The 21,701-nt window shown below is 56.6% G+C and overlaps 1 protein-coding gene across 1 annotated transcript in view; it reads left to right on the top strand.

Moving 5' to 3' along the window:
• Positions 1-21,701, top strand: part of PITPNM3 (PITPNM family member 3) — a 73,204-nt gene that overhangs the window by 48,402 nt on the left and 3,101 nt on the right. Inside the window, exons 7-18 of the mRNA XM_069483102.1 lie at positions 3,448-3,637; positions 3,976-4,098; positions 4,522-4,706; positions 7,455-7,627; positions 8,844-9,014; positions 10,639-10,833; positions 11,390-11,538; positions 13,091-13,207; positions 15,974-16,090; positions 16,438-16,586; positions 16,859-17,008; positions 18,974-19,157. Of these exons, the coding sequence (XP_069339203.1) occupies positions 3,448-3,637; positions 3,976-4,098; positions 4,522-4,706; positions 7,455-7,627; positions 8,844-9,014; positions 10,639-10,833; positions 11,390-11,538; positions 13,091-13,207; positions 15,974-16,090; positions 16,438-16,586; positions 16,859-17,008; positions 18,974-19,157 (1,903 nt within the window). The remainder of the gene's footprint in view (positions 1-3,447; positions 3,638-3,975; positions 4,099-4,521; positions 4,707-7,454; positions 7,628-8,843; positions 9,015-10,638; positions 10,834-11,389; positions 11,539-13,090; positions 13,208-15,973; positions 16,091-16,437; positions 16,587-16,858; positions 17,009-18,973; positions 19,158-21,701) is intronic.

The raw sequence follows: 21,701 nt of genomic DNA, 5'->3' as shown, positions 1-21,701 counted from the left end.
GAGATGGTGTCAGATCCCTTGGGCTGAGAACACAGTCCCACAACACTGCCCCCACTTCTGCCGCCTGTCACAAGCTTCACGTTGCCTTGCCAGTGCTTCTGACTGACCGGCTGTGAATCAGGCCTCCCACAACCCCTCCTTGGGTTCCATTAGTTTGCTAGAATGGCTGACGGAACCCAGGGACACCCTTCATTCCATTTACTGGCCTATTATGCAAAGGATGTAGGTGAAGAGATGCGTAGGGCGAGGCATGGGGGAAGGGGTGCGAGCATCCGTGCCCTCCCCGGGCGCACCACCTCCAGGAACCTGCACGTGTTCAGCTGTTTGGAAGCTCCCAGAACCCTGTCCTCTTGAGCCTTTTACAGAGACTTCATATAAAGTCTCAGTGGATAGGCGTGATTGACAACCGAGTGGAAATGTGATTGGACAGAAAGGGTGTGATCTGATACCGATAGACCGAGTGGGGAAATCTCAGCAAGGCCTGTCCATAGCTTCTCCTTGGCCTCTCTGTGCAGCTTTCCTTCCTCCAGGGTGTGGGGGTTTATGGCCCCCAATCGGACAAGGCAGGCCGGAGAATTTCTTTATGGCCAGCTCCAAGACAGAAAGGCGGGGGGAAATTAGGCTTGGGGGGAAAAAGGAGCAAGCCAATGGAGGGCAGGAGGTCAGAGAGAGAGCGCGAGCTTGTTTTCTGCAGTGCCCCAGTGTTATAACTAGGGCTGTGGGAGTTATGAGCCAGAGTCCTGGACGAAAACCAGTCACTCTCTGTGTGTCATAATGTCACAGTGTGGGCATGGAGAAGACGCAGGGTGCTGCGGGCTCTCTGGGAGAGGGCCAGAGAAGACTTGCTGGAGAGGTGGCTTTTGGGTGTGCCTACCGTAGTTAAGTGTGTGGCCTCTCGGGTCAGCTGGATTTGGATCCTGGCTGTGTGACCTGGGGGAAGTCCTTTAACCTCTGTAAAATGGGGGTGGCCACAGACATAAGCTTCTACAGTTGCGCGGATTCTGCGTGCTAGTGTAGGTGAAGCCCTTAACACAGAGCCCGGCACCTGGAAAGTACCCGGGGATGCTGGCTGTGACTCCCCGCATCGTCCTCCTGGCTGGCGGGTGCAGGGGGGCTGGGAAGGGAGATTCCCAGCAGGGAATGCGGCTGGTGGGGAGCGAGGAGGGAAAGGGTGGGACACAGAGGGCTGGCTGAGCACCGGGCAGCTGGCCCACCGCTGACGTTAGCACATCCCTGCCCCATGTGGACCCTGGCACCTGTGGGGACAAACCAAGCCACCAAGGGCCCTCTGGGGTCGGGGGCCTGTGGGAGGTCCCACCCGCTGCTCCAGGACCCGAGGGCTCCCGTCCTCCCCAGGTGCCTGTCCTGTTGAACTAGCAGAAGGTGGAGGCCTGGGCTCAGGTGCGTACCCTGGGTTCTCATTAGTCCTGTGTGCAAAAAAGGACCAGAGCACCTGTGGGGCCCACGTCCTGTAGAGCATCTGGCCAATTGCTGGGACTGGCAGCTGGAAGCCGGGAACCTTCTGCAGGTAGGGGTGAGAGGGAGGCTGCTGGCACCTCCATCCTGCCCCTCCCCGCTCACTCACGGGACTCTGCCAGGGGCTTTGAAGCGGCCACAGAGACCATCCCTCAGGCAGAGCCCTCACCGCCTGGGGCTTGGGGCGGGTGGGAGGAGCCCTCCAGTAGGGCGCTGGGTTTGCTGGGGAGGGGGGCTCCCTACCCCCAGGGGAAGGGGAGCTTGTGTTCTCAGTCAAGTGTGGCTGTGAGGAGGGGCTCAGTGCCTGGAGCTTCCAGACGGTCGGTCGGTCGGTGGGGGGGAGAGCACAGGCAAGCCCGTTCCCTTCCCTGGGCCTCACTTCTCCCCGCTGGAATGGGAAGCAGAGACTCCAATTTCTCTGCGTCCCACAGGGCCGACTGCAATCAGAGTCGGAAGGGAGGAAGGAGATTAGGGCAGCGGTTCCCCTATCTGGCTAATCTTGCCCACGTCCCTGACGTTATTCTGACTAAACCGCAAGATGTCCAGGCTTCACCCCTGGAGTGGTGGATTCGGGAGGAGACGGGCCCTGGAATCTGCATCTTTAACAGCTGCTGGCTGCTTCCTGCTCAGCTTGGGGAACTGCTGAGCTGGTGGCCGGCTGGTTCCCTTCATACTCTAACAGCCCGGGACTTAATTGTGCTAGTTCATAATCTGTCTCAGGACTCCCCCCACATCCCCCCAGGATGCCTGACCTCCAGAGCTGGGTCACCCCTATCTCCAGGAAGACGGATGACCGGGCAATTTGAGGGGACAGCAGGAGGGAGCTTACCTCTCCCCCAGGCAGCTCCTTGCCAGGGCCATTAATCACCCCGTAATCACTGCTGGGAGGGAGCTTTCTCAGCTAATTAAAATCTCTCCGGCTGCAATTGAGGCCTGTTTCCTCTAATTTGTGTTCTTTGGAGATGAGGAATGGATGATGGGACTGGCCTTGTACCCCACGAGGACTCTGCCACCTGCTGAGGGTGCTTGAGCCCTGTCACCTGCCCGAGATTCTGTTGAGTCCCCAGTGGGATCAGCACTGGGCTCTCGGCCAGCCTGAGCTTGGACTATGGGAAAGAGCAGGCTCTGGGCAGCGGGTGAGAGTTCCAGGCCGCCCTCTGTGGTCCTTCCTGCCCAGCCAGGCCCAACAGTGCCTCTGGGTCAGATGCCCCAGGGGACAGAGGCAAGATAGGCGGGGGCTGGGCCAGGGGCAGGCTGGTCTCAGGTGGGCCTGAGCTGCCCAGAGAAGGAGGAACTTCTTAGTGGGGAGCTAGGGAGGTGGGGGCCAGTGCAAAGTCTGGACTGTCCGCTGGTGGTGGGCATGCTGCTGGACAGGCCCTCTTGGCCCTCTGTGGGTCACAGAGCTTTCTGCAAAGCTGATGAAAAATCTGGATGTTCTCCTCACTGCACCGTGGACACAACGTCATGTATGCAGCTGTGCCCTCCCGTAAGCTGTGGCCAGCACCTGATCCCCACGGCTGCCATGCCCTCTCTCCTCCTTTCTCAGCTTTTCCAAAGCCTTCCCGAGGCCTAGTTCAAACCCCACCTCCTTCAGGAAGTCTGCCATGATGACATGTCCCCACCCTGATATGCACCAGCTGGCTTTGGCTCCCAGCTGACTTCTTCTTCTACAATTGGGGTATCCTTTGGGGCCATGCAGAAGTGGGCCAGAGAGCACCCTGTCACAGGAGCCCTGGGCCCACACCATGGCAGGCACGGGGTGGACACATGGGTGGTCAGCATAGCCTTGAGCCCTCTGCTGCCACTGCCCATGCTTTATCTCACCCGGTTCCTGCTTGGGTCCTCCTGAAGGGTCCTGGTGCTGAGGGCCCAGTCCTGGCCACTATGTCCTCTCTTCTGCCTGGTCCTCAGCCCCAAACCCGCCCACTTGCCTGATCCCAGCTGGGCTTACCTTGGGCCCCCTGTCTGCAGCCTGAACCCCTACAGCCACGACGAGGGTGGCCTCAGCAACAGCCAGGACCACGTCCCCCTGGCCGCCCTGCCCCTGTTGGCCATCTCCTCCCCACAGTACCAGGACGCGGTGGCCACCATCATCGAGAGAGCCAACCAGGTCTACGGAGAGTTCCTCAAGTCTTCTGACGGGATCGGCTTCAGTGGACAGGTAGGCCAGCCTGCCCGCCCCTCCCCTGGCCTGGCCCCCACCTGGAGAGAGGCTGGGATCTGCTGGAAGGATCGAGACCAGGCTGTTCTAGTGTCAAAGCATCTGATATCAAAGGCGGCTTTTGGGATCCTTGGGTTTGCCCTCATTGTACAGATAGGAGGCCAATAGGCCGAGTTCTGAGTTTGAGCCCAAGTCTGACGCTAGGCCTAGGCTAAGCCCTGGTCCCGGGCAGCACCACCACGCTCCCCTGTGGGAAGGCAGCGCCCGCTCTGGCTGGGTGGGGGGGCGGGTCTGGGGTCTGCGGCGGGTGAGCCTGCAGGCCAGCTGTGCCTCTGCAGGTGTGTCTCATTGGGGACTGCGTGGGCGGCCTCCTGGCCTTCGATGCCATCTGCTACAGTGCGGGGCCCTCGGGGGACAGCCCTGGCAGCAGCAGCCGGAAGGGGAGCATCAGCAGCACCCAGGTGCGGCCAGGTGGCGGGACGGGGGAGGGCGTGTCCCAGGGGAGCAGGGGTCCCCTGGGGGAGGTAGCGCTGTCCTTCATGTCGGCACCATGACGTCCAAATTACAGAGGATTGTATCATGATCCTGCAAGAGTAGCAAGAGATAAGTATCCCAGGAGGGGAAACTGAGGCCCAGAGAGGGCTGATCTGAATTTGGCTTCCTAGACATCTGTCCCAGCTGGATTGCCAGTCCCTGTGGATGTAGGAGACAGCCTGTGCCCCAAATCCTACCACTATTGTGTTGTGGCTTCCGCATGCCTTTTGGAAGAAGCATAGCCCCTCACATCCTAGGAGGAAGGGGTTGATTTGTGCCTGGGGGAGGATGTAGGGCCCCAGAGTCTCCTGTGACAATAGTACTCTCCTGTCTTGTGCTTGGCCCCAAAGGACACCCCAGTTGTGGTGGAGGAAGACTGCAGTCTGGCCAGCAGTAAGCGTCTCAGCAAAAGCAACATTGACCTCTCTAGTGGGTTGGAGGATGAGGAGCCCACGAGGCCGTTGCCACGGAAACAGAGCGACTCCTCCACCTATGACTGCGAGGCCATTACCCAGCATCATGCCTTCCTCTCAAGGTAACACCCTTGCCTGTCCCTGCCTTCTTTCTATCAGAGCACCCAGGAGGCAGAGGACCTTGGCTCGGAGTCGTCTGGGAGGGCTGTGACCAGTCATATGTCCCAGGCCTTTCCATGCATTGAAGTGCTGGGACCAAGGCCACTTGCCATCGGCCCTGCACTGAGACCCAGGAAGCTGCTCCCTCTCCCTGCCCCGCCATGACTTGCACAGAGCTCGAGAGCCCCAGTTTCATCTTCTGCAAAAGTGTAACGCTGCCCAGCCCACTTCATGGGATAGTTTTAAGCACCTAGTGAGATAACAGATGCAGGCATGTTTGGGGAGCGACCTCGGCTTTGTGTTCCTATCATTTCTCAGATGGGGAAACAGTAACAAGTAGGACACGAACTTCCCGGGAGTCACACAGCCCATTACGGGAGAGCTGGGATCCGTGTTCTGGGCTCCTTATCCCGGTTCAGCTTTCTGACAAAACACACTTTTGTCTGTAGGCCAGGCGGGCCCCTCTATGGGACTGGTCACCCTCTAACTTTCCAGAAGAGACATGTTAATCAACATGGGCTAAATGAATTATCTGCACGTTAACTCAGGGTACAAATGGCTGTTAGACATAGACCCAAATTGGTATGAATGTCTCTTTCTTCCTTTTCTCCTCAATTCTCTCCTTCCTCTTTCCTTCTTTCTTATCTAAGTGTTAAGTATCATGAGGTCATTACAACATTTGGAAAATATGTCATCTCACCACCCAGGGGGAACCACTGTTAGCATTGAGCCTATATCCTTTCTGTATTTTTTTTTTTTTTTGCGTGCTTTGCATATAGTTGTACTTAAAAAAAAAACTTTGGCCAGGCGCGGTGGCTCACGCCTGTAATCCTAGCACTCTGGGAGGCCGAGGTGGGCGGATCGTTTGAGCTCAGGAGTTCGAGACCAGCCTGAACAAGAGCGAGACCCCATCTCTACTAAAAATAGAAAGAAATTATATGGACAGCTAAAAATATATATAGAAAAAATTAGCCGGGCATGGTGGTGCATGCCTGTAGTCCCAGCTACTCGGGAGGCTGAGACAGGAGGATCCCTTGAGCTCAGGAGTTTGAGGTTGCTGTGAGCTAGGCTGATGCCACGGCACTCACTCTAGCCTGGGCAACAGAGTGAGACTCAACCTTTTACATTGTGATCTTGTCCCTATATAATTAAAAATATTTGGTAAATATCCTTAATGGCAATATAATATTTTATTGAGTAAATGCACAACAGTTTACTTAATCCCAGTACTTAGACGCTTTGGCTTTTTCCAATTCTTTGCCATTATAAATAGAGCTATAGTGAACATCTTCGTGCATAAACATCAACATATGTATTCGGGTTATTTCATTCAGATGGATTCCTGGAGAGGAGTTACAAGGTCAAAGGCTCTGCCTATTTAAATTTCTGAATATTTAAAGCCCTATGTACAGATTATCCTATAGAAAAGCAGCTACGTTCAAGTGAGGGCTGCAATGTGAAAATCTCAACATTTCTCGTTCATCCTTGAGACATCCTTTAGGAAAGCCCCAAATTTGGAGAATGAAAAGAAGTTGGAGGTTTTCAGTAGCTGGTCCGACACAGACAGTTTTTCCCTCTGGTGTAGGGACAGATGGCAGTTTCTTTGGCAATTAAGTAGTTGGCGTGTGTTTAGGGACCACGCTGTACATGAAATATGTATTGTTAAACACCAGAGTCATCGTTCTCACGGGGAGATGCTCACACTGCGAGAGGCAGGAGGGGGTGAGGTTTCAGCTTTGCAGACTCACTCACTCCAGAGGCTGGGGCATTTGCCCACACTATCTCAATTGTTATCTCTGCAACATTTTCACCTCCACATTGAGTATTCTAGTCGCATTTGCTTTCGGTTAATTGATTGATACACTGCGTGATCCCATGGTCACGTTTGCAGCTTGTACTGTCGCTAATGCTGGCTGGCAAGTCAGGGTGGTCCTGGGGTTTTCTCCTGATCATCAGAGCCTGCTCGGAGTCTGTGGCTGAACACTGCTTGCACTCCCCTTGGGACAGCGTGTACCTGGGATGGGAATGGTTGGAATTCTGTGTGTTTGTGTCTTTCTGTTTAAGCACTGTTTCATCTGCGGGCTGGGGAAGTGGGGGGAGCCCAGGCTGTTTGCATCTGTGCCTGTGGGCTGCCTGGAACGCGAGTGACGGATGAAAGCCCTACTCCTGGCAAAACTGACATCATCCAGCTGGTCTGTGTATTGGCCAGTCTGGGCTTCTCTGGTCTAAGTGCAGGAATTCTCAGCGTGGCCATCACAAAATCAGCATGATAACGCAGGGCTGCCAGTGTGTAGGACGCTTAGGTGCCTTTGGTGCTCAGCCTGTTTTCGTACGTAAAGTCTTATTAGATCACAGCCACACGTATTTGTTTAAGTATTGTCTGTGGCTGCTTTCATGCCACAATGACAGCGTTAAGTAGATGCAATGATCACTCGACTTATACAGAGTCTAAAATATTTACCACCTGGCCCTTTGCAGGAAAAGTTTGCTGCCTCCTGCTCTAGCCAAACATTGGCTAGGCCTTGGTGGCCAATGCTGAGACTGTTGCCAGCTCACGTTGGTGGTGTCTGGCAGGTGGGCTCTGCCCTGAGCCCTGTCCCAGAAGGCTGGGCACGCCACGCTCAGACTCCAGGCTCTGCCGCTATGTGAACACTCCCACCTTCTTGGTCCCTCACTAACCTGCCCTGTCCCTTGTCTTCCTCCCGTCTCAGCATCCACTCCAGCGTGCTAAAGGATGAGGGCGAGCTCCCCGCGGCCGCGGCGCCGCAGCTCCCCGAGGTCAGCCTGGGACGCTTCGACTTTGACGTGTCTGACTTCTTCCTGTTCGGCTCACCCCTGGGCCTGGTCCTGGCCATGCGGAGGACGGTGCTGCCTGGGCTGGACGGTGGGTATGGCGTGGGCTGGGGCCTGAGATGTCAGGGCCTCAACGTGGGGGGACCTGGGGGTGGGGACGGGGTCAGAGAGGGTCATGGAGTGGGAGTAGGAGGAAAGAGATGAGAGGAGGGAGAGGGAAGCTGTTTCCCCAGATGGTGCAAAGGTGAGACAGCTTCTCATGGATTTCACTGTCCCTGTCACATGCCCCTGGCCAATGTGTGTCCCCATTGTCCAGTGGTCATGCCATAAATACTCACCCTCTTGCATCCTACTTCTCCCTTCCCTGTCCTGGGCAGACCCGCTACAGCCAGGTTGGCCTAACCTACCCCCAACCCAATGCACCCAAGCCCACCTCAGTGCCTTTGCTCACGCAGGCCCTGCAGCCTCCAGTACCTGTTTCTATTCCTCTAAAATACCCATGCGAGGCGCTTTGCACCAGTGGGGGCAGGTTGTGACTTTGAGGACAGGGACGCAGACCGTCAGAGGCCGGAGGGCACCTTGGGTATCGACGGATCGATACTTTCCACCAAAGTGTACCGACAACCAACAGTATGGAACAGACAGAGAGGGAGGGCTCAGGCTGAAGTGAGGGAGAGGAGGCAGCACCCCGTGGCTGCCCTGGGTGTCGCTGAGGAGCCCTAGGGCTCCCTGGACCTGGGCGGTCTGGTCTCCTGACCTAGAGGGACAGGCCGGCCTCAGTGGAGACGCCTGCTGGTCAGTGAGAGAAGTGTTCGGCCAGCTCTGGCCAACCAGGAGCTCCGTCTAGCGCCAGGCCCGGGAGCCCAGCGTTGTTTGGTGGCGCCATGGGGGCCCCAGGTCGGGGGCAGCTGCCCTGACTGAGAGAACCTGGATCGGCTTCATAGATCAGGTAGCGACTGAGCGAAAGCTGGGAGAACTTAAAGGAGTCTGAGCAGCGGAAATAGTGGAGAGGGGACAGTTTGGGCACAGGTGCAGAGAAGGGAAGGCAGCAAGCCTGGGGAATTGCAGATGCTCGCTACGGCTGCAGTGCTGGGTGCCTATAGTGCATGTCCAGGCGGGGCAGGTTGGCAAGGCCTTGAATGCCAAGCTGAACTTAATGGCTTTGCTCCTGTTGGTAGTAGGGAGCCATGGGAGGTTCTTGAGCAGAGGAATAGGCTACTCAAAGCTGCACTCCAGGGAGCCTTCTAGGGCCAAGTGAGCGGGCACTAAAAAGGAGCTTCCCCGTGTGTTTTCTTCACTCACCCCAGGTTTCCAGGTGCGTCCTGCTTGCAGCCAGGTCTACAGCTTTTTCCACTGCGCAGACCCCTCTGCCTCGAGGCTTGAGCCGCTGTTGGAGCCCAAGTTCCACCTGGTGCCCCCTGTCAGTGTGCCCCGCTACCAGAGGTTCCCACTGGGCGATGGACAGTCCCTCCTCCTCGGTAGGTTCGCAGGGGTGTGAGCTACTGTGCTGAGCTGGAGGCTGGGCCCCAGCCAGGTGGCACACCTGTGCTGCCCTCTCTGGTCCAGCCTCTCCGAGCTGTCAGCGAATGGGGTCACTCATCTGGGCAGGGTCTCTGGAGGACAGGAAGATAGCCAACTCCTCTGTGTTCAGAGGGGCCCACCTGTGCCACGCACTGCTCTGTGCAAATTATCTTGGGGCTCAGAGAGCAAGCTCTGCCCCCTAACAGGCTCCTGGCCAAGCTCCCGTGGCCAGGTCCAGCGTAACACTCGAACCGTCAGAGCTGATGGCATGTCTGGGATCCATGCCCAGTGCTGTTCCTCAGTGCCCAGCCTGAACTCTGGAGGGGCAGGGTGGGGAGTGTGCCATCCTATTGGGCTTCATGGAAGAGGTGGCCTTTTCCCAGAGCCTGGACAGCCAGGTGCGTTTGGACAGGTGGAGAAGAGCTGGGGGCTGGGGCTGGAGATCTTCTAGGTGGAAGAACAGCAGGAGCCAGGGCAGGTGTGTTGGTGAAGGGCCTGTGGCCTCCAGGGTCAAGTAGGGTGAGCCAGGCCTGTCCTGGGGTGTCGCGAAGGGGAGGCCTGTAATGGACCCCCAGGACCGTGGAAATTGGAGTCTTGGCTGCGTACCCTACTTGGGGAGGTTTGGCCTAAGCCTGCTCAGAGCATGCGGCTTGTTCAGGATTAACAACCATCCGCTCTCCACCCCTATTCCAGTGGAGACTTTGCTTCCAAAGCCTTGCTTGTCAGGAGCTTCTACAGGCAGGTGAAGCTCTAAAACCTCCCCATCCTAAAATGTGTCCCTCTTTGGTCAGGGGGTCCCCTTTCCCCAGAGGCCACCCTAGCTCCCAGGCTGGAGTTCCCATTCCCTTCCAGACTCAGGCACAATTCTTTGTGGCTCAGGGGAGGCGTTTTTTTTTTTTTTTTTTTAGACAGAGTCTCACTCTGTTGCCCAGGCTAGAGTGCCGTGGCATCAGCCCAGCTCACAGCAACCTCAAACTCCTGGGCACAAGCGATCCTCCTGCCTCAGCCTCCTGAGTAGCTGGGACTACAAGCATGTGCCACCATGCCTGGCTAATTTTTTCCATATATTTTTAGTTGGCCAGATAATTTCTTTCTATTTTTTAGTAGAGACAGGGTCTCGCTCTTGCTTAGGCTGGTCTTGAACTCCTGACCTTGAGCGATCCTCCTGCCTCGGCCTCCCAGAGTGCTAGGATTACAGGCGTGAGCCACTGCGCCCGGCTACGGGAGGCATTTGATAAGAAAGGACATGGCTACGTGTCACTCTGTGACCTCAGCTGGTGCTTCGGGGCAACCTCCCGGAAGCTCCTTCTGCAGCTTTACTGGGGTGGGGGTGATGAATGGATCCCCAGCTTCTGTCTGCTTACCTCACAGCTGGGAGGGGGTGAATGCGACAGTGTGCTAGGGCAAAGGCGAGGTCCTGAGGGGGTGGTGAGGGTGCAGGTGCCCACTGGGCAGGTGACTGAGCAGGGCTGGGACTGGCTCCTCTGGTGCCCAGCCTCCCACCCAGCACGGGGCTGGCACCAAGGGGGTAGCTCTGTTGGAGACACACTCCTCGGCCTGACCTTGACACTCCCCCTCCAGCCGATGCCCTGCACGCCCACAGCTCCCTCTTCCTGGAGGGCAGCTCCCGGGGCAGCCCACCCCTCCTGGACGCCCCTGCCTCACCCCCTCAGGCCCCGAGGGTCCAGCGCCCGGGACGGAGGATGAGTGAGGGCAGCTCCCACAGCGACAGCTCGGAGTCCTCGGACAGCCTGGCACCCATGGGTGCCTCCCGCAGTGAGTGAGGTCCTTTTGGGGCCCTGCCTGGATGCTAGGGGAGGGACCTTCCTCTGGGTGGTTGCTGGCCCACTGCCAGGGCTGCAGAGGGAGGCCCTGGGTAGGGAGGAGGGGTAAAGGGGATGGCATTTGTGCCTTCAGGGAGCTGTCAGTCTGTGGGTGGAGACCTAGCTTCAGTCTGAATCCTCACACTGGCCCCAGGCTGAGCTCTGACCTTGGGGGGGTTCTTGACCTCTGACTCTGGACAGAGCCCACTGGGAATTACTATTACTGCTGAGCGCTGCCCTGGGGTGAGACTGTAGTCTCTGTGGGTCTGGCCCTCATTCCTGGGGACCAGGCTGGAGCACACAGCTTAGAGAGGGGCCGGTGGGGATGAGAGGTGGGAGGAGGAGCAGCACACGTCCCAGAGCTCATTCAGAGCAGGGTGCTCCCGCCCCAAACTCGTGCCCCAAGTGGCACATCCCCCACTGGGCCTGTGGGATGGGAGTCCCACGCTGCCCTGTGGGTCAAGGCCCCAGGCAGGCCACTCGTCCTCACCTCCCTGTCTGACCTGCAGTCACGGCCAAGTGGTGGGGTGCCAAGCGGATCGACTACGCCCTGTACTGCCCCGATGTCCTCACTGCCTTCCCCACGGTGGCCCTGCCCCACCTGTTCCACGCCAGCTACTGGGAGTCCACAGATGTGGTCGCCTTCATCCTGAGACAGGTACTGCTGCGGCCTCCCCGGACCCTGCGCGCACTTGGGAGGGTGCCACCCTTCCCTGTCTGGAGACAAGCTTCTCTCCGACCACGCTGAGCATTTGGTCTGTATCCTGAGGGCTCTGGGAAGGCATGGGAGCACTTAAACAAGGGGGTGGGGACATGGTCACAGAATGGCTTTCATAAAGAACGTTGGCTTCTGTGTGGCTGATGGCCTGGTACCTTCTAGAAAATTAAATAGCAACTACGCAGGAGAATGTACCGATATTTCAACTTGGAGGCTGGAGCTGTAAATCCCCACTCCCCTCTGCGTCTCAATGTCCCCGTCTGCAGAACAGAAGGTGCAGCAGAAAGGCCACTGCCCGAGGGAGAGCCCGGTGGGGGAGGAGATTGAGAGGTGGGTGGGGGTCAGTTCACAGATAGCCTCCATGGCCAAGGTCAGGGCGTGGTTTTATACTAGGTTCAGTGAGAAGCCCAAGGAAGAAATACCAGTTGACTCGTGTTTTTAGAAGGAAACCCTGGGGCTGCTGTTCAGGGGGCAGGAGAGGAACAATGAGATCCCTGGTGAGACAATGTAGGAGCCCAGCTTAGAGGTGACAGCTTGGACTAGGACACTGCTGTGGACGTACTGGGGTTCGAGGGGATGCCCGTGGGTGTCTGGGCTGCGAGGGAAAGAGGGGAGCACCTATGGTGGTGCCATTCCTGGGCCTTAGGGAGAGCAGGGCTGGGCGTTTGGACAGGTGCAGTGTGAGGTGCCTGTTGGGTGCTGGAGAGGAAGGTGAGTAGATGAGTCTGAAGCTCAGGGAAGACGTCAGGATTAGAGATAAAAATGTGGGAGTCATCGGAGCTTGGATGGCATTTAGAACTGGCGATGGGTGCCACACCAAGGGAGTTCCTAGGGACAGAGAAGTTCAGGGAGGAGTCCTGCAGCTCCCCCAGGGGCACGAGGAGGAGCCACAGAAGGAGACAGAAGAGGACATCTGTCGAGGTTGGAGAACCCAGGGAGGGAAGACAGGAGTGGACCTCTGACCCAGACAGGCTGGAAGTCACTGGGGCCTCAGACTGGAGTGGGTGGAAAAGAGGCACAGGGGTCCTAGAAAGAGTATTTTTAAAAGACGGGCAACATTCCAGCACATTTGGATGCTAAGGAGGATGCTGGCACAGGAAGTCTCATCAGTGATGCAGGATGGAGAGCTGGGGCAATGTCCTTGAGGAGGGGGGAGGGCTGGGATCAGGACTCCAGCTGGCCTTAGGTAAGGGCCACCTGTCATAACAAGAGGGAGGGCAAAGAACATGTACAGGTGCAGGTAGCCACTAGATTTGGGCATGAGGACAGAGGCTGCTCCCAGGAACAGAACCATTAGGGAGAGAGTACTCTGGTCCCAGCTGTCAGGACAGGCGGGCAGGGACACAGGTCCTGGGTGCTGAGCTTCCTGAAGGTCCCAGCCTGGGAGGTGGAGGGGAGCCCAGCTGGCCACAAGCTGGCAGGCCCTGACAGCTGGGAGGGAGGGAGAGAGGCCCAGAGGGCCTGACCCAGAGGCCTCTGGGCTGTTGGGCAGGTGATGCGCTACGAGAACGTGAGCATCAAGGAGAGCGCCAGCTTGGATCCTGCGGCACTGAGCCCCGCGAACCCCCGTGAGAAGTGGCTTCGTAAGCGGACCCAGGTCAAGCTGCGGGTATGTGCATGGTGGGGCCACGTGGTTGGGACTGTGGCCTCAGGGAGCTGGGGCAGCCCTGGAGGCGGGAGCATCCACACGGCAGGTGAGGGCTTTGATTTGCCCCACCCCTGCCCCAGGCGCTGTAGCGAGGAGGGTGTGTGAGTTGGTTCTCCATGGCCTGGCTTCACAGGGGCCCCGAGGATGGGGGTCCAGGACACCAGGGAAGGTGAGGAGATGCTAGTTATGGAGCAACTGCTACGTGCCGGATTTCTGTAGACACGGACTTGAATCAGAGAGTCCTGCTTGCGGCCACAGGGTTCTCAGTTTGACTTACCATTGAGTATGGCCTGGTGTGATATTTGCCATGACAGAGGGAGGCACAGATTAGCACAAAGATGGAAACAAGTTTTGTCAGGGCAGGTCATTTGGGGCTTCCCTGAAGAAGAGGCTCCTCTTTAGGGTATTGAAGGATGAATAGGAGTTTGAGATGCATACATTTATTTATTCACTCAGCAAACCATCATCAGTGCCTATTCTGTCTCAATCCCTCTGCTAGAAAAAGGGGCATAGGGATGTACAGACACAGCCATTGCCACGGTGGGCACCTCCAGTCCGGTGAGAAGATCAGACTAGGACCCCAGGAGCAATCTTAAAGAGTAGAGGGTGATCAATGCTTCAAGAATCGACTTTTTTTTTATAAACATATTTATTGAGATATAATTCACACACTGTATATTTCATCCATTTAAAGTATACAATTCAGTGGATTTTAGTATATTCTCAGATGTGTGCAAACATTACCGTGGTCAATTTTAGAACATTTTTATCATCTTGAAAAAGAAACTCCATACCCTTTAGCTGTCATCCACCCCCTTCCCCCACTGCTCTAAGTGACCAGTAATCTACTTGCTGTCTGCAGATTTGCCTATTCTGGATACTTCATTTCACTAAGATCAGATAACATGTGATCTTTTAAATCTGACTTCTTTTACTTCGCTGCATGTTTTCAAGGCTCGTCGTGTTGTAGCGGTATCAGACTTTCATTCCTGAGTAATGATCCATTCTGTGGACATACTGCATGTTGTCCGTTCATCCATTGATGGGTTGTTTCCACATTTTAGCTGTTATGACTAATGCTGCTGTAAACATTTGCATATATGCTTTTGTGTAGACGTATGTTTTCGTTTCTCCTGGGCATAGACCTAGAAGTGGAATTGCTGGATCAAATGGTAACTCTGATTAATCATTTGAGGAGCTGCCAGGCTGTTTTCCACGGCAGCTGCACCATTTCCTGTCCCCACCAGCAGCCTGCGAGGGTTCTGATTCCTCCACATCTCCAGCAACACCTGTTCTTATCTGTCTCTTTGATTCCAGTCATCCCTGTGGGTGGGATGGGGTATCGCATAGTGGTTTTGATTTGCATTTCCCTGGAGACTAATGACGTCAAGCGTCTGTTCAGGTGCTTATTGCCGTGAACCAGGTCCGGCCCCTCCAGTGCTTCTGAGAGGGAACCTGTGTCCCCACTTGGCTGGGGGGCTCCAGGGTAGGGCCTATGACTGGTTCCTTTCAGAGACTGGTGCACCTGAGGTGTCTGCAGATGTTTGTTAGATGGAATTAAAATGTGTGGGAATTGAGAGGAGGTCGAAACCACATCTTCGGGGTGTCCCAGGAGCGCTTCTTGGAGGGGATGAAGTTGAGTGTGGTCACAGTGGATGGGCTGGAATGTGGGGGCAGAGGGCCAGGGATGGTCGGGACCAGTGTGAGTGAAGGCCTGGGGGCTGCTGCTGCAGAGCCTGGCGGAAAGGACCAGAAGGTGTGGACGGGGAGCAGCAGGAGGCAAGACTGAAGAGGTTGCTCAGGCAAAGCTCAGAACGCTGAGCTCAGGATTTGGACTTTACCCAGAGGGCTCTCAAGGGGCCTGGAGGGCTGTTCACAGATCGGTGCTTTATGAAGGCGGAGGATCCGTGTGCAGGGGCTGCTTTTGAGTGAGGAGCTCCATTAGGAAGCTACTGGCAGAGTCCCAGCGAGGGTCATGTGATTGTGGGAGAGAGGAACACGTGGCCAATATGAATAAAGGAAGGGTCAGCAGACTGAGAGACTGAAGGGTCTCAAAGGTCAGGTTGGCGCGGGGGACTGTGGTCGGGGCCAGCATGGGCCTTGGGGCTGCGGAATGAACTGGAACCAGAAGTGAGGAAGAATCGGAATGTTGAGATAGTTGCAGGTAAAATGAGGCGATGTCCCGGATTGCTCCAGAATAATCCGGGTGGGGCTGGGGCCGCGCTGGGGACTGGCCAGGGAAGCAGGAAACCGGAACGGCCCGGAGTTAGGTGCTAAGTGTTGGAGCTGGTGCTGGGCCACGAGGCTTTGCTGTGCTGTTCTCTCTACTCTTGAAATTAGAAATTTTTCATCTCAGAAAAAGACAGATGGTACATGGCTGTTGGATGCCAGCCATGATGTGGAAGAAAGAACCAGAAGTGACCGGGCAGTTTCCAGCCTAGGAATCTGGAAGAAGAGGACAGCGGGAGGCCAGCTGCCAGCTCAGGGCCGTGTGGGAGAGTCGAAAGCAGAGACCGCACATCTGCAGGAAGCCCAGTGCGCCTGGAAGATGACGTTAGGGGCTCCCGGTCTGTTTTTCTCGTGGGTTCCATGGGAACACATCTCTGAAACTCTAACAGAAGTTCATAGGAAGATGTGACTCAGTAGGCCCACATCCCTCCAGCCAATCCTAAGAATGCTTTAAATCTCCCTTGCAAAGGCTGAGCCGGCTTTCTTCTGTCTTTCTAGAATGTCACTGCTAATCACCGGGCCAACGATGTGATTGCGGCTGAAGATGGCCCCCAGGTCCTGGTGGGGCGGTTCATGTACGGCCCTCTTGACATGGTGGCTCTGACTGGAGAGAAGGTACCCGGGGCCGCCATGCCCTCCTCAGCTGGTCCACTAGGTGCCTTGTGAGACCACATGGCACGTGGGGTGAGGGCTCCAGGGGGGCCTGGCTGCCTGGAGTGGGAGCACAGTGCAGGGAGCCACACGCCCTGCCCGGTGGGTCAGGGAGGATGAGCATGGAGTGTAGGACAAGCTCGATGCCTCTGGGGGAAATGAGAAGCTGGCATGAGAGGGAGGGAGGGTGGAGGGGGCCAGGGAATGTCAGGCAGGAACTGCAGCCCCAGAGCTTGGCAGCCCAGCCCCTCTGCCCAGCCTGTAGCCCCTCAGCCTTCAAGGAGTCCCCTGTCCCCCTTCCCTGCCTGCAGGTGGACATCCTGGTGATGGCAGAGCCGTCCTCCGGCCGCTGGGTACACCTGGACACGGAGATCACCAACAGCAGTGGTCGAATCACATACAATGTGCCCCGGCCCCGGCGCCTGGGGGTCGGCGTCTACCCAGTGAAAATGGTCGTCAGGTAAGACCCAGGGGAACATTCTCACGGCGGTTTCTCCCATTTCCACCACTCTTCCAGCCAGACCTGTCCAGAAGATGGGGTGCTCGGGGCTTTCTCTGGGCCCCATCTCTGTCTCCGTGGACAGAGGAAAATGGGGAAGGTCTCCTGATGCCACCCAGATGCTCTCTGCCCCTGGCCCCAGACTGGGCTCTAACTCCATCTACAGGCTGACCTCTGGCCTCAGGCTAACCTGACCCTCCGTGCGTGGCTGACCACAGGCAGGTTCCTTGCAGGGGCGACCAGACCTGTGCCATGAGCTACCTCACGGTGCTGCCCCGGGGCATGGAGTGCGTCGTGTTCAGCATCGATGGGTCCTTCGCGGCCAGCGTATCCATCATGGGAAGCGACCCCAAGGTCCGGCCAGGTGCAGTGGACGTTGTCCGGTGAGTGCTGCCTCCCATGAGGGATATGTCTCCCCTGGGGACAGGAGCCAGCAGCCCTGGGGGAAACGCGTGGTTTTTCTGGTTTCCTCTAGGAATTCTATTGGTCTCTGGGGCCCAGAGCTGAGCAGTCCTGGCTTTACCGCCAATAGCAATTTCCTGCGGGTCCTTGGGAATATCTCTCCCCCTTTCTAGATCTCAGCTCTTTTGTTCCGTGTTTCCTTCCTTTCTTTCTTCCTCCCTCCTTCCTTCCCTTCCTGCCTTCCTCCCTCCACCCGTGCACCCATCCACCCTTTTCTGAGGCCAGTTGTGGCCAGGTCTGCGCCAGCCACTGACACAGAGAGCTCCTGGTCACAGGCGCTCCGAATCCAGTGGGAAAAGCAGGTCATGGGCACGAGAAACTGTGACCCAGGATGCCAGGGGATGAGACCCCAAGGGTGAGGCAGATACCAGGCACTGGATGTTCTTGGGGTTGGGGCTGGGCACTGTCCTGCCTCATCCCAGTAATCATGACGGCTTTGAGGAGACAAGACTGGCCTGGCCCCCGGGCTCCTGGGAGACTGCTGCCCTCAGAGCGCCCAGCAGCTCTGTAGGAACAGGCTGGACAGGCTCGAGCCCATCTCAGGGGCCAGCCTCTCCCCTGCAGGTCTGGGCGGTTTGTTCCCATGACAGCAAACCCCTCCCGAGTCAGCATCCCCCTCCTGTGGAGGGAAGGGGGTGCTGTGGTCCTTCCTCTCTGGGGATTCACGGTGTTCTCACCTCCTTCCTACGGGGAAACGGCTTTACATCAACCTGAGAGCTGACCAGAATCCCTGGGGGTGATGCCTGCACCTGTGTGTTTTTACAGAACCTCCCCAAATCTCTCAGATCACCATCCAGCTTTAGAACTCCCCAGTCTATGTTCTGGTGGCTAGTGCCTCAGAGGCGCCCACAGAGGTCTGGGCTCACCTGAAACCTTGCAGCCAGGATTCTGTGTAAGGTTAGTGGAGAGAGACTGTCCCACTGCTCTGAGAGCACAGAGGAAAGAGGGCAGTTCTGCTTGGGAAGCAGGGGAGACTTCCTGGAGGAGGGGGCTTTGAAAGAAGGGGGATGTGAATCTAAGCAGACAGACGGAGCCCTGAGGGCTGTCTAGGGGAGGAGTCCGCCGCGGGAGAGCACTGGGCTTGTCCAGGGGCAGTGCAGCAGCTCCTGTGGCTGGGGAGGTCCCACGGGCAAGGACAGAGCAGGGGTCTCGGCCACAGGTACAGACAGCGGCATGGAGACTTTACCTCGGGGCACTGGGGACCTGGAAATGCCTTTAGGCAAAGGAGTACTGGGGTTAGATCTGTGATTTAGGGAAGTCACCATGGAAACAGTACCAAGGATAACAATAAAGCCAACTGTATGGAGCACACCATGCCGGGCATGTTTGGGATTAATTCCTGTCATCCTTAGGAGATGCTATTATTACCCTCATTTTGCAGGTGGGGAAACTGAAACCCTGGGGTGGGGGGGTGTTAAGGAACCTGTCCAAGGTTGCACGGCCCAGGTTAGAGTGGGGGCAGGAGGTGGGGGAAAGAGGGCACCCAGGAGGCTTTTGCACTGGCCAGGAGGGAGATGGGGCCTGCGGTTAACGTGAGAAGGCTGCAGGCAGGACCCTGGCCCGGTGCAGTGGCAAGGCTGGCTCACTGGAGGAGCGGGAGGGGGCACAGGGAGCCGCAGGAAGCCAAGACGCCTGGTTTCTGGCTCTGAAGAGGACGTGAGCAGCGGGCGAGGGGGAGTGGCTGCCTGCAGTGCGTCCACAAGAGACGTCCAGGACTCCCAGGACGCGGCCTGGAGTGTGGAATTTGGGGACCCCCTTGTTTTTCCGGGCGCTCCTCAGAACAGCCCCTCTGGCTTCTCAGGAGGGCACGTGTGGGCGGGGCAGGCTTCCCGGCAGTGGGTGGCCTGCACGGGGCAGGGGTGGACCCTCCGATGCCGTCTCGCCAGGCACTGGCAGGACCTGGGCTACATGATCCTTTACATCACGGGGCGGCCGGACATGCAGAAGCAGCGGGTGGTGTCGTGGCTGTCCCAGCACAACTTCCCACAGGGCATGATCTTCTTCTCGGACGGGCTGGTTCACGACCCGCTGCGGCAGAAGGCCATCTTCCTCCGCAACCTCATGCAGGAGGTGAGTGACCAGCCGGGGGGCGGGGGCGGGGGCGGGGCTTCCGTGCAGGCCTGGGGTTGGGGGGCGGTGGGACCCTGACCCTCCTCCTCACCCCTCCCCTCCACCCTCAATCCAGGTGGGGCCTCAAGGGACACATGCGCAGTTTGCAAAGCCCATTCCCATGGATCTCATCGGTCCTTTTAACAGCCTTGTAAGGCCGGTATTATCTTCACTGACAGAAGGCCAGGCTCGGATGACTTGCCCCAGATGGGAGCCAGACTTCCATTCTTTTTTTATTTTATTTTTTTGAGGCAGAGTCTCACTCTGTCACCCTGGCTAGAGTGCAGTGACGTCATCACAGCTCACCACAACCTCAAACTCCTAGGCTCAAGCAATCCTCCTGCCTCAGCCCCCCAAGTAGCTGGGACTACAGGCGTGCAGTATCACGCCCGTTAATTCTTTCTATTTTTAGTAGAGATGGGTCTGGCTCTTGCTCAGGCTGGTCTCCAACACCAGACCTCAAGCGATCCTCCCACCTGGCCTCCCCGAGTGCTAGGATTACAGGCCTGAGCCACTGCCTGCCCCACCCAGACTTCCATCCTTTATCTCCTGACTCTTGTCTCTACATCTGGTTATTCATTCAACAGACATTTAAGTGCCCACCCTGTTCCTTACTCCATGCTTGGTGTTGGGCTGCACAGAGACAAACAGAACAGGGGACAGGCTCTCCAGAGCTCACCACCTAGAGCTGTGGTTCTCACAGTGCGCCTGGGACCTGCACCTTAGCAGCTCCTTAGAAATGCAAATTCTCTGGCTCCACCTTGGAACTTCTCAAGCAGTCTGGAGAGGGGGCTGAAGCCCTCCAGGGGATTCTGATGCACAGAAAATATTTGAGAATTGCTGATCTAGAGCAGGGGTTGACAAATGATGGCTAGACTTTCAAATGGGTTGGAAGAATGATATTTCATGACGTGAAGATTATATAAAATTTAAATTTCAGCGTCCATAAATAGTTTTATTGGAACACAGCCAAGCTCATTTGTTTATGCCTTGTTTATGGTTGCTTTGGCGCTACAATGGAAGAATTATGACAGAGTGCAAAGCCTAAAATATTTACTATCTGGCCTTTCACAGAAAAAGCCTGCAAATCTCTGATCTAGAGGAAGGAGAACATGTAAATTGACAATTACTGGTGTGTGGCTGAAAATGGCCCTATTAGCAAACAGAGGAGAAAGGACTTAAGTTTGCGTGGGAGGTCAGGGAAGGCAGCTGCGAAGTGGTAACTTTTGAGCTGAGTCTTGAAGCAGGAGTGTGAGTTTGTCAGGCAGACAATGAACGGTCATGTGCAAAGGCACAGGGGCAGGAAACAGCCTGGGATGCTCTCAGAGCCGTAGGCATCCAGGAAGGGGGTCTGTGCAGGCAGGGTCAGACTCAGGACACATGGGAGCTGAGCCCTCAGAGGTCATCAGGGGCCCAAGCTTGGCAGGCCTTGAAAGCCTTGGAAACCAGGCCAAGACTGTGAACTTTCTGCTGAGGTCAATGGGCAACCATGGAAGAGTTTAAAGCAGGGAATTGCAGTGTCTAATAGGAGTTTTAGAAAGATCCTCCTGGTAGCTGTGTGGGTAGCAGATTGGCAGGAGAAATGAGAGGCAGGGAGGCCAATGAGGAGGCTGTGGCCCAAGCAAATGACAGGAAGGCCAGGATCCATCCAGGACGGAGAGAAGGCATGGACAGTCACAGAATCAGGACATGGAATTGTCAGGACTCAGTGATGGTTGGAGGTAGGGAGCGAAGAGCTCTCAGATGTCCATGATGGGTGACCAGGTGGGATCCAGGGGCTACTCACCTGCCTGTGTTCTCCATGGAGGCAGAGTCTGTGTCTGTTCTGCTCACCAACATATCTCTGGGATTTGGGGCAAGGATGTGGCACAGTAGGCGCTTAATAAATGTTAGTGGAATGAATAAATGAGTGAAATGAGAGGGCACACAGGAGGAGGACCAGGCTGGGGTGGGGGGATGCGCCCAGTTTTATTGGAACACAGCCAAGCTCATTTGTTTATGCCTTGTCTGTGGTTGCTTTTGCGCTACAATGGAAGAATTATGACAGAGTGCAAAGCACTCTGTGGACACGTTGAGGCTGCCGTGGCTGTGGGATGCCATAGGCTTGGGGAGAGGTCTGGGCTGCAGGTGGAGGCTGGGAGCCTGGAGCAGCAGGCAGGTCTGTGAAGCCATGGAAGGAGGCATTTCCTGGGCAAAGGCAAGAGCGCGAGGAGGCTGCGCTGGGCCCTGAGATCTGGGAGAGGAAGCAGGAGGAGGGTCAGAGGGGGAGGGGCCAGGAGAGAGACGCTGCAGGTGTCGGAGAGAAGAGGGCTTCAAGGAGACAGTGCCCTTCCGGTGAAGACGTGTGGTTTGGTGAGAACTGCCCACTAGAGGAAGGTTGGCCACTGGATGACCTTGGTGAGGAAGGGACACCTCAGAGGGACAGGCAGGCAGAAGCAGTAGAGGAAGGAGCAGAGAAGGTGGGTCTCCACTTGGAGGGACGTGAGCGTGGGAGGCAGGGTCACC

The sequence above is a fragment of the Eulemur rufifrons genome, chromosome 9 (assembly GCF_041146395.1).
Source record: "Eulemur rufifrons isolate Redbay chromosome 9, OSU_ERuf_1, whole genome shotgun sequence".
Taxonomy (NCBI): Eukaryota; Metazoa; Chordata; class Mammalia; order Primates; family Lemuridae; genus Eulemur; species Eulemur rufifrons.
The sequence above is the reverse complement of the archived record's forward strand: the minus strand, read 5'-3'. Positions and strand labels throughout refer to the sequence as shown.